We start from the raw sequence: 14,378 nt of genomic DNA, 5'->3' as shown, positions 1-14,378 counted from the left end.
TGCCTCCTCCCCCTCTCCTCTTCCTCCTCCCACTCTCCTCTTCTCTGCCTCCTCCCCCTCTCCCTCTTCTCTGCCTCCCCCCTCCCTCTTCTCTGCCTCCTCCCGCTCTCCCTCTTCTCTGCCTCCTCCCGCTCTCCCTCTTCTCTGCCTCCTCCCCCTCTCCCTCTTCTCTGCCTCCTCCCGCTCTCCCTCTTCTCTGCCTCCTCCCGCTCTCCCTCTTCTCTGCCTCCTCCCCCTCTCCCTCTTCTCTGCCTCCCCCCCTCTCCCTCTTCTCTGCCTCCTCCTGCTCTCCCTCTTCTCTGCCTCCTCTCGCTCTCCCTCTTCTCTGCCTCCTCTCGCTCTCCCTCTTCTCTGCCTCCTCCCCCTCTTCTCTGCCTCCTCCCCCTCTCCTCTGCCTCCTCCCGCTCTCCCTCTTCTCTGCCTCCTCCCCCTCTCCCTCTTCTCTGCCTCCTCCCGCTCTCCCTCTTCTCTGCCTCCTCCCGCTCTCCATCTTCTCTTCCTACTCCCCCTCTCCCTCTTCTCTGCCTCCTCCCACTGTCTCCCTCTTCTCTCCATCCTCCCGCTCTTCCTCTTCTCTGCCTCCTCCCCTCTCCCTCTTCTCTGCCTCCTCCCACTCTCCCTCTTCTCTGCATCCTCCCCCTCTTCTCTGCCTCCTCCCCCTCTCCCTCTTCTCTGCCTCCTCCCCCTCTCCCTCTTCTCTCCCTCCTCCCCCTCTTCTCTCCCTCCTCCCCCTCTCCCTCTTCTCTCCCTCCTCCCCCTCTTCTCTCCCTCCTCCCCCTCTCCCTCTTCTCTGCCTCCTCCCCCTCTCCCTCTTCTCTCCCTCCTTCCCCTCCCCCTCTCTCCCTCCTCCCCCTCTTCTCTGTCTCCTCCCCCTCTCCCTCTTCTCTCCCTCCTCCCCCTCTCCCTCTTCTCTGCCTCCTCCCCTTCTCCCTCTTCTCTCCCTCCTCCCCCTCCCCCTCTCTCCCTCCTCCCCCTCTTCTCAGCCTCCTCCCCCTCTCCCTCTTCTCTGCCTCCTCCCCTCTCCCTCTTCTCTCCCTCCTCCCCCTCTCCCTCTTCTCTGCCTCCCCCCTCTCCCTCTCCTCTGCCTCCTCCCGCTCTCCATCTTCTCTTTCTCCTCCCCCTCTCCCTCTTCTCTGCCTCCTCCCGCTCTCCCTCTTCTCTGCCTCCTCCCGCTCTCCATCTTCTCTTCCTCCTCCCCCCTCCCTCTTCTCTGCCTCCCCCCCTCTCCCTCTTCTTTGCCTCCTCCCGCTCTCCATCCTCTCTTCCTCCTCCCCCTCTCCCTCTTCTCTGCCTCCTCCCGCTCTCCATCTTCTCTTCCTCCTCCCCCTCTCCCTCTTCTCTGCCTCCCCCCTCCCTCTTCTTTGCCTCCGCTCTCCCTCTTCTCTGCCTCCTCCCGCTCTCCCTCTTCTCTGCCTCCTCCCGCTCTCCCTCTTCTCTGCCTCCTCCCGCTTTCCCTCTTTTCTGCATCCTCCCGTTCTTCCTCTTCTCTGTCTCCTCCCGCTCTCCATCTTCTCTTCCTCCTCCCGCTCTCCCTCTTCTCTGCCTCCTCCCGCTCTCCCTCTTCTCTGCCTCCTCCCGCTCTCCCTCTTCTCTGCCTCCTCCCGCTCTCCCTCTTCTCTGCCTCCTCCCGCTCTCCATCTTCTCTGCCTCCTCCTGCTCTTCCTCTTCTCTGCCTCCTCCCACTCTCCATCTTCTCTGCATCCTCCTGCTCTCCCTCTTCTCTCCCTCCTCCTGCTCTCACTCTTCTCTGCCTCCTCCCGCTCTCCCTCTTCTCTTTCTCCTCCCGCTCTCCCTCTTCTCTGCCTCCTCCCGCTCTCCATCTTCTCTTCCTCCTCCCGCTCTCCCTCTTCTCTTCCTCCTCCCGCTCTCCCTCTTCTCTGCCTCCTCCCACTCTCCCTCTTCTCTGACTCCTCCCCCTCTCCCTCTTCTCTGCCTCCTCCCCCTCTCCTCTTCCTCCTCCCACTCTCCTCTTCTCTGCCTCCTCCCCCTCTCCCTCTTCTCTGCCTCCCCCCTCCCTCTTCTCTGCCTCCTCCCCCTCTCCCTCTTCTCTGCCTCCTCCCGCTCTCCCTCTTCTCTGCCTCCTCCCCCTCTCCCTCTTCTCTGCCTCCTCCCCCTCTCCCTCTTCTCTGCCTCCTCCCCCTCTCCCTCTTCTCTGCCTCCTCCCCCTCTCCCTCTTCTCTGCCTCCCCCCCTCTCCTCTTCTCTGCCTCCTCCTGCTCTCCATCTTCTCTTTCTCCTCCCCCTCTCCCTCTTCTCTGCCTCCTCTCGCTCTCCCTCTTCTCTGCCTCCTCCCCTCTTCTCTGCCTCCTCCCCCTCTCCTCTGCCTCCTCCCGCTCTCCATCTTCTCTTCCTACTCCCACTCTCCCTCTTCTCTGCATCCTCCCCCTCTTCTCTGCCTCCTCCCCCTCTCCCTCTTCTCTGCCTCCTCCCCCTCTCCCTCTTCTCTGCCTCCTCCCGCTCTCCCTCTTCTCTGCCTCCTCCCCCTCTCCCTCTTCTCTGCCTCCTCCCGCTCTCCCTCTTCTCTGCCTCCTCCCCCTCTCCCTCTTCTCTGCCTCCTCCCCCTCTCCCTCTTCTCTGCCTCCCCCCCTCTCCCTCTTCTCTGCCTCCTCCTGCTCTCCATCTTCTCTTTCTCCTCCCCCTCTCCCTCTTCTCTGCCTCCTCTCGCTCTCCCTCTTCTCTGCCTCCTCCCCCTCTTCTCTGCCTCCTCCCCCTCTCCTCTGCCTCCTCCCGCTCTCCCTCTTCTCTGCCTCCTCCCCCTCTCCCTCTTCTCTGCCTCCTCCCGCTCTCCCTCTTCTCTGCCTCCTCCCGCTCTCCATCTTCTCTTCCTACTCCCACTCTCCCTCTTCTCTGCATCCTCCCCCTCTTCTCTGCCTCCTCCCCCTCTCCCTCTTCTCTCCCTCCTCCCCCTCTTCTCTCCCTCCTCCCCCTCTCCCTCTTCTCTGCCTCCTCCCCCTCTCCCTCTTCTCTCCCTCCTTCCCCTCCCCCTCTCTCCCTCCTCCCCCTCTTCTCTGTCTCCTCCCCCTCTCCCTCTTCTCTCCCTCCTCCCCCTCTCCCTCTTCTCTGCCTCCTCCCCTTCTCCCTCTTCTCTCCCTCCTCCCCCTCCCCCTCTCTCCCTCCTCCCCCTCTTCTCAGCCTCCTCCCCCTCTCCCTCTTCTCTGCCTCCTCCCCTCTCCCTCTTCTCTCCCTCCTCCCCCTCTCCCTCTTCTCTGCCTCCCCCCCTCTCCCTCTCCTCTGCCTCCTCCCGCTCTCCATCTTCTCTTTCTCCTCCCCCTCTCCCTCTTCTCTGCCTCCTCCCGCTCTCCCTCTTCTCTGCCTCCTCCCGCTCTCCATCTTCTCTTCCTCCTCCCCCCTCCCTCTTCTCTGCCTCCCCCCCTCTCCCTCTTCTTTGCCTCCTCCCGCTCTCCATCTTCTCTTCCTCCTCCCCCTCTCCCTCTTCTCTGCCTCCTCCCGCTCTCCATCTTCTCTTCCTCCTCCCCCTCTCCCTCTTCTCTGCCTCCCCCCTCCCTCTTCTTTGCCTCCTCCCGCTCTCCATCTTCTCTTTCTCCTCCCCCTCTCCCTCTTCTCTGCCTCCTCCCCCTCTCCCTCTTCTCTCCCTCCTCCCCCTCTCTCCCTCCTCCCCCTCTTCTCTGCCTCCTCCCCCTCTCCCTCTTCTCTGCCTCCCCCCTCTCCCTCTTCTCTCCCTCCTCCCCCTCTCCCTCTTCTCTGCCTCCTCCCCCTCTCCCTCTTCTCTGCCTCCCCCCTCTCCCTCTTCTCTGCCTCCTCCCGCTCTCCATCTTCTCTTTCTCCTCCCCCTCTCCCTCTTCTCTGCCTCCTCCCGCTCTCCCTCTTCTCTGCCTCCTCCCGCTCTCTATCTTCTCTTCCTCCTCCCCCTCTCCCTCTTCTCTGCCTCCTCCCCCTCTCCCTCTTCTCTGCCTCCCCCCCTCTCCCTCTTCTCTGCCTCCTCCCCCTCTCCCTCTTCTCTCCCTCCTCCCCCTCTCCATCTTCTCTGCCTCCTCCTGCTCTCCCTCTTCTCTTTCTCCTCCCGCTCTCCCTCTTCTCTGCCTCCTCCCACTCTCCATCTTCTCTTCCTCCTCCCGCTCTCCCTCTTCTCTGCCTCCTCCCACTCTCCCTCTTCTCTGACTCCTCCCCCTCTCCCTCTTCTCTGCCTCCTCCCCCTCTCCTCTTCCTCCTCCCACTCTCCTCTTCTCTGCCTCCTCCCCCTCTCCCTCTTCTCTGCCTCCCCCCTCCCTCTTCTCTGCCTCCTCCCGCTCTCCCTCTTCTCTGCCTCCTCCCCCTCTCCCTCTTCTCTGCCTCCTCCCGCTCTCCCTCTTCTCTGCCTCCTCCCGCTCTCCCTCTTCTCTGCCTCCTCCCGCTCTCCCTCTTCTCTGCCTCCTCCCCCTCTCCCTCTTCTCTGCCTCCTCCCCCTCTCCCTCTTCTCTGCCTCCCCCCTCTCCCTCTTCTCTGCCTCCTCCTGCTCTCCATCTTCTCTTTCTCCTCCCCCTCTCCCTCTTCTCTGCCTCCTCTCGCTCTCCCTCTTCTCTGCCTCCTCCCCCTCTTCTCTGCCTCCTCCCCCTCTCCTCTGCCTCCTCCCGCTCTCCCTCTTCTCTGCCTCCTCCCCCTCTCCCTCTTCTCTGCCTCCTCCCGCTCTCCCTCTTCTCTGCCTCCTCCCGCTCTCCATCTTCTCTTCCTACTCCCCCTCTCCCTCTTCTCTGCCTCCTCCCACTGTCTCCCTCTTCTCTCCATCCTCCCGCTCTTCCTCTTCTCTGCCTCCTCCCCTCTCCCTCTTCTCTGCCTCCTCCCACTCTCCCTCTTCTCTGCATCCTCCCCCTCTTCTCTGCCTCCTCCCCCTCTCCCTCTTCTCTGCCTCCTCCCCCTCTCCCTCTTCTCTCCCTCCTCCCCCTCTTCTCTCCCTCCTCCCCCTCTCCCTCTTCTCTGCCTCCTCCCCCTCTCCCTCTTCTCTCCCTCCTTCCCCTCCCCCTCTCTCCCTCCTCTCCCTCTTCTCTCCCTCCTCCCCCTCTCCCTCTTCTCTCCCTCCTCCCCCTCCCCCTCTCTCCCTCCTCCCCCTCTTCTCAGCCTCCTCCCCCTCTCCCTCTTCTCTGCCTCCTCCCCTCTCCCTCTTCTCTCCCTCCTCCCCCTCTCCCTCTTCTCTGCCTCCTCCCCCTCTCCCTCTTCTCTGCCTCCTCCCCCTCTCCCTCTCCTCTGCCTCCTCCCGCTCTCCATCTTCTCTTTCTCCTCCCCCTCTCCCTCTTCTCTGCCTCCTCCCCGCTCTCCCTCTTCTCTGCCTCCTCCCGCTCTCCATCTTCTCTTCCTCCTCCCCCCTCCCTCTTCTCTGCCTCCCGCCCTCTCCCTCTTCTTTGCCTCCTCCCGCTCTCCATCTTCTCTTCCTCCTCCCCCTCTCCCTCTTCTCTGCCTCCTCCCGCTCTCCATCTTCTCTTCCTCCTCCCCCTCTCCCTCTTCTCTGCCTCCCCCCTCCCTCTTCTTTGCCTCCTCCCGCTCTCCATCTTCTCTTTCTCCTCCCCCTCTCCCTCTTCTCTGCCTCCTCCCCCTCTCCCTCTTCTCTCCCTCCTCCCCCTCTCTCCCTCCTCCCCCTCTTCTCTGCCTCCTCCCCCTCTCCCTCTTCTCTGCCTCCCCCCCTCTCCCTCTTCTCTCCCTCCTCCCCCTCTCCCTCTTCTCTGCCTCCTCCCCCTCTCTCTCTTCTCTGCCTCCCCCCTCTCCCTCTTCTCTGCCTCCTCCCGCTCTCCATCTTCTCTTTCTCCTCCCCCTCTCCCTCTTCTCTGCCTCCTCCCGCTCTCCCTCTTCTCTGCCTCCTCCCGCTCTCTATCTTCTCTTCCTCCTCCCCCTCTCCCTCTTCTCTGCCTCCTCCCCCTCTCCCTCTTCTCTGCCTCCCCCCCTCTCCCTCTTCTCTGCCTCCTCCCCCTCTCCCTCTTCTCTCCCTCCTCCCCCTCTCCATCTTCTCTGCCTCCTCCTGCTCTCCCTCTTCTCTGCCTCCTCCCGCTCTCCCTCTTCTCTGCCTCCTCCCCCTCTCCCTCTTCTCTCCCTCCTCCTATTCTCCCTCTTCTCTGCCCCCTCCCCCTCTCCCTCTTCTCTGCCTCCTCCCACTCTCCCTCTTCTCTGCCTCCTCTCCCTCTTCTCTCCCTCCTCCCCCTCTCCCTCTTCTCTCCCTCCTCCCCCTCTCCCTCTTCTCTGCCTCCTCCCCCTCTCCCTCTTCTCTGCCTCCTCCCCCTCTTCCTCTTCTCTGCCTCCCCCCCTCCCTCTTCTCTCCCTCCTCCCGCTCTCCCTCTTCTCTGCCTCCTCCCCTTCTCCCTCTTCTCTCCCTCCTCCTATTCTTCATCTTCTCTGCCTCCTCCCCCTCTCCCTCTACTCTGCCTCCTCCCCCTCTCCCTCTTCTCTCCCTCCTCCCCCTCTCCCTCTTCTCTGCCTCCTGCCCCTCTCCCTCTTCTCTGCCTCCCCCCCTCTCCCTCTTCTCTTCCTCCTCCCGCTCTCCCTCTTCTCTGACAGTTAGCTGAAGAATTGAATGGTTATTGTTAGGTTACAGGGGGGGGACAGTCAGTGATAGGTTAACCCACGTTAGCTGGAGGGGGAGTGTTAGGGTTATGTTAGATTTACAGGGAGGTTAGTTTTAATGTAGATCTAAATCTCCATTGCCTCTGAAGCCTGATCCATGCTCGGATCTCTCACCAGAGGCTACTGACAGGTGGTGAGGAAGGGATGCCTTCTCACCGCCTATTTTAACCCCATTTTTGCCAACAAATTTGCTCCAACTACGTACATTGCACGACCTTTGCATTGACCTTTGTGGAGCTTCCCCATTGACATGAATGTGTAGCGTTCAGCGGGCTTGCAGCCTGCCGACTGCTACAAGACAGGTCAGCTTTGCTGTGGGTGTGAAGCATCATGGCTGCGATATGTAAACATTCTTGTCCGCTGCCTATTGCAATTTAAGGGGGGACGGTTGGCGGGCAGCAAAAAGGCAGCTTAACCACACATCTTTGCCACCCTCCAACCACAGCTCTAAACAAAGCCTAATGCCGCGTACACACGGTCGGAATTTCCGACAGAAAAAGTCCGATGGGAGCTTTTCATCATATATTCCGACTGTGTGTATGCCCCATTGGACTTTATATGTCGAAAATTCAGACGGACTTAGACAGAGAATATATTTATATTTATATATTTTTCCGACGGAACAAATTCCTATCGGGAAAACCACTCGTCTGTATGCTGTTCCGACGTACCAAAATTGACGCATGCTCTGAAGCAAGTACGAGACGGAAGCGCTCAGTCTGGTAAAACTAGCGTTCGTAAGAGAAAGCACATTCCTCACGCTGCAAATTGTGTGATCTTTTAATGCAGCGCATTCTTTTGTGCTTTATAATGCTAGAAGAATGAAGTTGTTTTGCTGCTGATATTCACACAGAGTTCTCACAAACTTATTTCTTTATTTTTTCTCATGCTCTCATGAATAATCTTTTATTTTTTAAAAGCCAGATCTCCATAATAATGTTTAGAATTATTTTTTATAGTCATCTATTTTTTATTTGTTTTATTTCACCAAGATCTCCTTTTTTTTGGATTATTGAAAAATTATCACAAACAGCAGTTAAAACAAAAGGAGCCCAAAGGGTGGCGCACTGTGTATTGAACTTCTGTTTTATAGTCCCGTCGTACGTGTTGTATGTCACCGCGTTCTTGACAGTCGGAATTTGGTGTGACCGTGTGTATGCAAGACAGCTTGAGCGGAATTTCGTCAGAATTCCTTTGGAAAAACCTTCAGAGTTTTTTCCGATAGGAAAACCGGTCACGTGTACAGAGCATTAGTGTTTTTGTCGAACATCAGTTTGAGGGTTAGTGTTAGGTTATCAGGTAGGGTTTTGCCAGGTTAGTTAGGGTTACTGGTAGTTAGAGGGTTAGCATTAGTGTTATTGGAAGGGTTAGAGTAAGGGTTTAGTTGCCAGGTCAGAGGGAGATAGTTTGAAGGTGATTGCTAGGGTTATTGAGAAGGTTAGTGTTACAAGTACAGGAAGGGTTAGATGACAGGATTACAAGTAGGATTAGTAATTTATCACAATTTTTAGCCTTTTCTTTTGATGTGAAAGGAAGCATGTGTTCTCTGTCTCCTCTCAAATCAATAATACGTATAATAGTGCCATTTTTCAGTGCAGGTTAGAAATGAAAACCTCAATTTCTATCCAGCTGCTTTCTATTAAGACACCACTCCATAGACGATATTGTTTCACATGCAGATAGTTCTGTTTATAATCAGAAATGTAGATTCTGCCAGCTTTTGATGGGCAGTAGCAAGTAATCTGTAGCATGTCTTGTCCTGGGGATGTTTGCACAGCTTGGCTAAATTGTTGATTTCCTTTTATGAGTCTGAATACAGTTTTACTGCTTGATTTAAGATTAGATATGGGACCAAAGCTTAAAAATGTCATTTATAAGTCTTTGTTTTGCATATTTGATAGCATCAAATGCAATGGATAAATGTTGAATTTCAGTGTCTATTGTTACTCTGTAGGTTAGCATACCTAATTTTTTCTGTTTCTTCTTTCTTCTGTTTTTCTTTTCAGTTCATATCCTTTTTGTACTATTATTTCATTCCATATCCAATTCCTCGTCGAACCAACCACCTAAAGGCTTATGCCATCTGGGAGATCTCCTTACCTAAGTTCCTTGATCTGTGCACCTACTGCAGCCTGTATAGGTCTAGCCACCTTTATTACTGGATATTGCAAATATTTAATATTATAGATAATGCAAAAGAAGAAGTGGAAAACCCCAAGCTCAGGTGGGTGGGATCAAAGCTAATAGCTATGGCATGGAGTACTTATTGGGAGAATCCCTAAGAGGTATATGGGTGATCGTTTGTGGACACCTGACTATCAGCTTGTTGGGCATCTTATTTCAAAATCATGGACATTAATATGAAGATGGCCACCCACCTTGTAACTATAACAGTGTTTGCTCATCTTTGAAGGCTTTGCACAAGATTTTGGAGTGTGCCTGTGGAAATGTGTACCCAGTAAGCTAAAAGAGCATTTGTGAGGTCAGGTGCTGATGTTGGACCCAAAAAGCTGGCTGGTTTAAGGTCGGGGCCATGTGCAAGCCACTCAAGTTCCTCCACACCAAACATTCAAACTACATCTTTATTGATCTGGTTTTATACACCTGAACTCAATAGGTTGGAGGGGATTCCCAAATACTTTATCTATATAGTGTATAAGAAGTGACGGGTGACTAAGATTTCTGGACTTTGCCTATATCTCAAATATACTTTTGAAGTACTTCTGGTACATATAGGCTTCCTCCTGTGCAAACCTAAAGTGTCTCTTTACAATGGTTTCTTCTTGTGTGGTACATTTGCAAGATGCATATATTTAACCATATTTAAAAGGTATAAGTTCTTTCATACAGCAGTACGAAATCTCTACTCTGTACTTGATCACAATATTTGGATATAGACTGAAAACCTGTACACACTGGCATATTGAGCATGGAACTGTATTTTAATAATGTTAAAACCATTCACAATTCCATTGGTTAACCTGCTTGTTAAAGTTATATCAGACTTTCCCAATCCCATCAGGCTGAATTGTCTACTAGCACCTCAAGAACTTGTGCCCTCATCTGATGTTTTTGGGGCATTCCTGAGTCTCCTTTCTGTTTTTTGCATTTCACTTTTCAAGTGTAACTATATGAAAAGCTGCAGAGTCTATCTATAAGAATCTTTTTTTTTTTTTTTTTTTTTTTTTTTTATATAGTCTTTTTAAATAATTGTATTTAAAAAAAAAATACATTTAAAGTAGATAATAATGTGTATTAATGGTTTAAAAAAACAACCAAACAACCAAACAACCAAAGAAAGCATGATAACGTCTACTATGTAACTATAGGAAAAAAAACTATTCAGTCTCAAGGAGTGTCAGAGGACAATGAGATTGGAGGGGAAGCGGTTTAACCTTAAACTGCGCAGGGTTTTTTCACTGTCAGGGAAATAAGGATGTAGAACTCTCTTCCACAATTGGTGATGTTAGCGCGGAGTATGGATATTTTTATAAGACTCTTGGATATGCACCTTAAAGAACACAAGATACAGGGATATGGCAAATAATTATAGACACTGACACACGTGCACCTACACAGGTTGAACTGGATGGACTATTGTCTTTGTTCAACCTTACCTACTATGTAACTATGTAACATGATTACATGTGAATTTTGTTCAGATGAACAAATAGGGACTTTTCACTAGATCTTTCTCTGGACACAAAATGACAAAAAGTTCAAATATCAAAGTAACACACGCTAGGAGTTATAACGTGAACTTCTACCTCTGCTACTGCTGCTTAAAGTGTTATACACCTGCTCAATTCTTTACATTATAACCCACAGCGCATTACAGTATATACCAAATTACATATAAATGAAACTGCTGCAAACGTAAGAGTCATATTGGACTACACATAGAAATAAACTGTCAGTGAAAAAAAAGAAATAAATTGTTAAAGTGTCCCAATAATGTTCATTCCATGGTGAACCTTCTTCTTTAAAAGGTGCTCTGTGCTCAAATATTAATCAAAAGAGTGCTGAAGTGCTCAAAAAACATAATACCAGAAAAAATTAACCCTCAGTTGTTGAGCATAAGGGTCTAACACGCTTATTCTAGTGAAAGGGTGCTTGGTTGATCTTCTTATTAAATACCCTGGGGACAGATGCAATGGGATGTGCAGCTGCTAATGATGGTGTCGCTTGTAACCAACCAGGATCAATAGAGGGAGAGAACTCTCATAGTGTAGTCAAATCATTTATTTAATTAAAAAGAGTAAAATCACACTTACAAACTGGAAAACATGTATCCGCTTTACAAGGCATAGGATGCTGGGCTGCCAATGGTGTATGGACACCTTCCGGGTTCGCCGCAGCTTCGCGTGTGTTCCGTAGGTACGTGGATGTGATGTTACTTGGAAACCGAAAATTCCATCAGCGCGTTTTGTCCCTCCCACGCGGCGTCTTCAAAGACATTGTGTGGGAGGGGCGAAATGTATCTCTCCCTCTACTGATCCTGGTTGGTTACAAGTGGCACCAGCATTAGCAGCTGCACATCCCATTGCATCAGTCCCCAGGGTATTTAGGAAGAAGATCAACCAAGCACCCTTTTACCAGAATAGGTGTGTTAGACCCTTATGCCTAACAGCTGGAAGTCCAGCTGTAAGGACACGAGAGGGGTGTGTGCCACATTTCACCTTATGATGTTTTTTGAGCACTTCAGCACTTTTTTGATTAATATTTAACGATGGAGCACCTTTTAAAGAAGAAGGTTCATCGTGGAATGAACATTCTTGGGACACTTTAACAATTTCTTTCTTTTTTTTTTTCACAGACAGTTTATTTCTATGTGTAGTCCAATATGACTCATGACAAAAAGTTGCCCAATTTAAAAAAAAAAAAAAAGTTGCTGATATTAATCAAATAATTTGAAGCAGTTTGCTACTGTCTGCAATTGTGAACATGATCATTTAGGAAAAAAAATGCCCACTAACGTTACTAGATAAAAAGCAGGCAATTTTAGTCACATAAATAATACTTTTCTGTGTAGCTCTTGCCTAAAAACAATAACATCAGACTGTATAATTACATGTTTTTTTTTTTATTTTCTGTACTAAGTTTCATGCACCAGATAATGACTAAATATTGATTTACAGTTGACATGGTATGCCTTTAAGCTACTGTTGAGGAAAAAGAGATGAACTAAATGGAAATTACCACCGCAGTCAATTTTAAATGTGGTAAAAAGGCAGGCCAGGGGTGCAAGGTCTACAAGGTTGTAGACTCTGAAAAGTGTTGAAATCACAGGTGGGCAAATTGTATTATTATCTGCATTGCCTTCGAAATTTACAATACCTCTTATATGTGTCATTTAATTCTGTATGTAGCCTTTTGGTTGGAAACATGCTGCTTGCAGAAGACTATAGGAGGGGGCAGATACTAGACCACCCTGCACAAACAGAGAGAGCAACAGAGATTGGTCTTTTTTGTAAGAAGCTCTTGCACAGAAGCAAGGTTCAATGCTGGGTAACTGCACATATCTGGAAGAAATACATAGCAAACCAAGTTTCAAGTAAGAATATACTTGCCACTTGTATTTAGGCCATACTTGCTTGCTTATACCAGAGTTCAGCTTTAATCTAAAGTACGTAGCACTTAATAGTTCGTCTTTTTTCATTGTTGTTTTCTGTTTTTACTTTTTCCAGGGAGTGGATTTCACATCATAAGCTAAAATGACAGATCTCGTGACTCCAACCCCAGCAGAGATCCCTAAACACATACTGGACATATGGGTCATCATTCTCCTTATTCTAGCCACCATCTTGGTGATGACATCATTGCTTCTCTTCCCGGCTGCAGCCGTCATAATCTACAGAGTACGGACTCATCCCATCCAAAACAGACAATAGCAGCATGGAGGAGAACTAATTATTACCACTGTGGATTTCAGTGTCATGTGGACAGAGAACATTTATTGGAAAAGGATGCTGAAAGACAATCGATCTGACTCGTGCAGTGTACTGTGGGCCTCTTTTTTTATTTTACATATGGACGTGAAGGTTTGAGAATCCACAGTGCTGTTTTATTTCATAAACACCATGAAACCACCAAAAGCTATTATATTTACATACATTTTCATATGTAAGAAAAATGTGCAATAGTAAACTAAGACGAAAATATTAAAATCGTGTAGTAATGTAATTGCATATTTATTTATAATTATGGTTACTTAATGGGCTCATCCAGTTATGGTGAAGGTAAAACTCAGTTTTGTTTCTGAAGGGGGAAAATACTCTGAATCAGTGTTGTCTTATAATGGTTGAAAACAACATGCAGTCTGTCTTTTATTACCAATGTCCTCATAGATCACTGTACTTACACTGAAAAGTGATTATTCCATTGCCTATTCAGACAGGTTATGGTGCGTCAGGCCAGAAGGAGCCAAAAAGCCCTCCAATCAATGAGCGTCCAGCACAGAAGAGCCTTATTAAAACAAAAAGTATCTACAGGCCTCACTTTCATCACAAATATCCAAAACAATATTTGAATCTTCATTTTAGGATAATGGGCAAGGCTATGCAAATAATTTCTTTATGCCTCTTGGCCAACTGTTTTCACAACCATTGGCATATAGTACAGTTACAATCTAATATTATTGAGCCATTTAATCTGCATTGCTCTGAATACATAGTTGGCCAATGGGCATTAAGGAACGATTTGGAACAAGTATATGTGTAAAACACAAAAGCTGCTAGGACACCAATAGATATCCTTGACTAAAACTAACAAATCAACATAAAAGAGTGCTGCTTTATTACCAGATTAAATCACATCAAGTAAATGCAGTGAAATGTCAAACATAACATAAAAACGAGTCCAAGAAACAACCCCAAAGTGTAAATCCACAAGTAACACAATGTGAGTCCACAATCACAAAGAGCAAAAAGATTTGACTTGTAGTGTAATCCTCCAACAGGTGCAGAATTATGATGAACCTCTTCAAACAGTGAACCACATCAGCTCCTCCACTTGCATGCCTTATAAAACACAACTACCGGAAAGATTTGACTCTCTGCATTATAGTCAAATATAGTCAAGTATCGCTTGATACAGATTCAGATTAGGGTATGCCATCAAAGCGGTCAAAAATTCCCCTCTGACTCTCAGTTATAATATAGTAAAACCAACAGTGCTTGTGTAATATAAGCCAGTCCTGAGACCACCTCCAGACTCCCAATACGTGGTGATATCACAAACGCTGCATTTTACTGCATTATTTGATGTAATTTAATTTGGCAATAGCGTATCACGGAATGATTTGCTTGGCTTCACTCACAGTCCTAAGATAGACAATAAACTCCTTGTTTTTGGATTTGTGATGAAAGTAGGAAATAGATAACTTTTGTTTTAAGATACTACTAATGTGTTTCTATTGTTGAGCCTCTATGACATGTAACACATTGGATAACAGATCAACTATCATCACAGTAATTTGGCATAAAGCTTTATGTGTAAAAGAAAACTGAGAAGATAGCAATAGAAAGTCACTATTGCCATTCTTTTTTGGAAAATTCTAATGCACCTCTGGCTTTAGTGCACTCTGAGGAGAGCAGATTCCTGCATAGTCAACCTAGTCCATTGCCTGGAGCGGCACAAAGTAACCTACACATCAAATTGCTGACTGTCAGTAACACAATTCTGTGAATAATAGGCTTCAGACTGCCATCCTGCCTATCAGTTCAATGCAGCTATTGTCCATGCACATGCGCAGAGAAGATGTCAGCACAGCTTTTGCATTACTGTGTGTGAAGGGCTTAGTGGTTACACTTCCTTAGGGCAGGGCTGGATTTATGG

General features: G+C 49.6%; 1 protein-coding gene across 1 annotated transcript in view; it reads left to right on the top strand.

Annotated features, from left to right (window-relative positions):
• Window positions 1-12,725, top strand: part of SMIM3 (small integral membrane protein 3) — a 79,303-nt gene extending 66,578 nt beyond the window's left edge. The window contains exon 2 of the mRNA XM_073624071.1: window positions 12,230-12,725. Coding sequence (XP_073480172.1) covers window positions 12,257-12,433 — 177 coding nt within the window. The 5' untranslated portion in view covers window positions 12,230-12,256 and the 3' untranslated portion in view covers window positions 12,434-12,725. The remainder of the gene's footprint in view (window positions 1-12,229) is intronic.
• Window positions 12,726-14,378: the final 1,653 nt, after the last annotated feature.

This window comes from Aquarana catesbeiana, linkage group LG03 (assembly GCF_042186555.1).
Source record: "Aquarana catesbeiana isolate 2022-GZ linkage group LG03, ASM4218655v1, whole genome shotgun sequence".
In the NCBI taxonomy this organism is placed as follows: domain Eukaryota; kingdom Metazoa; phylum Chordata; class Amphibia; order Anura; family Ranidae; genus Aquarana; species Aquarana catesbeiana.
This window is presented reverse-complemented; position numbering and strand designations above follow the sequence as displayed.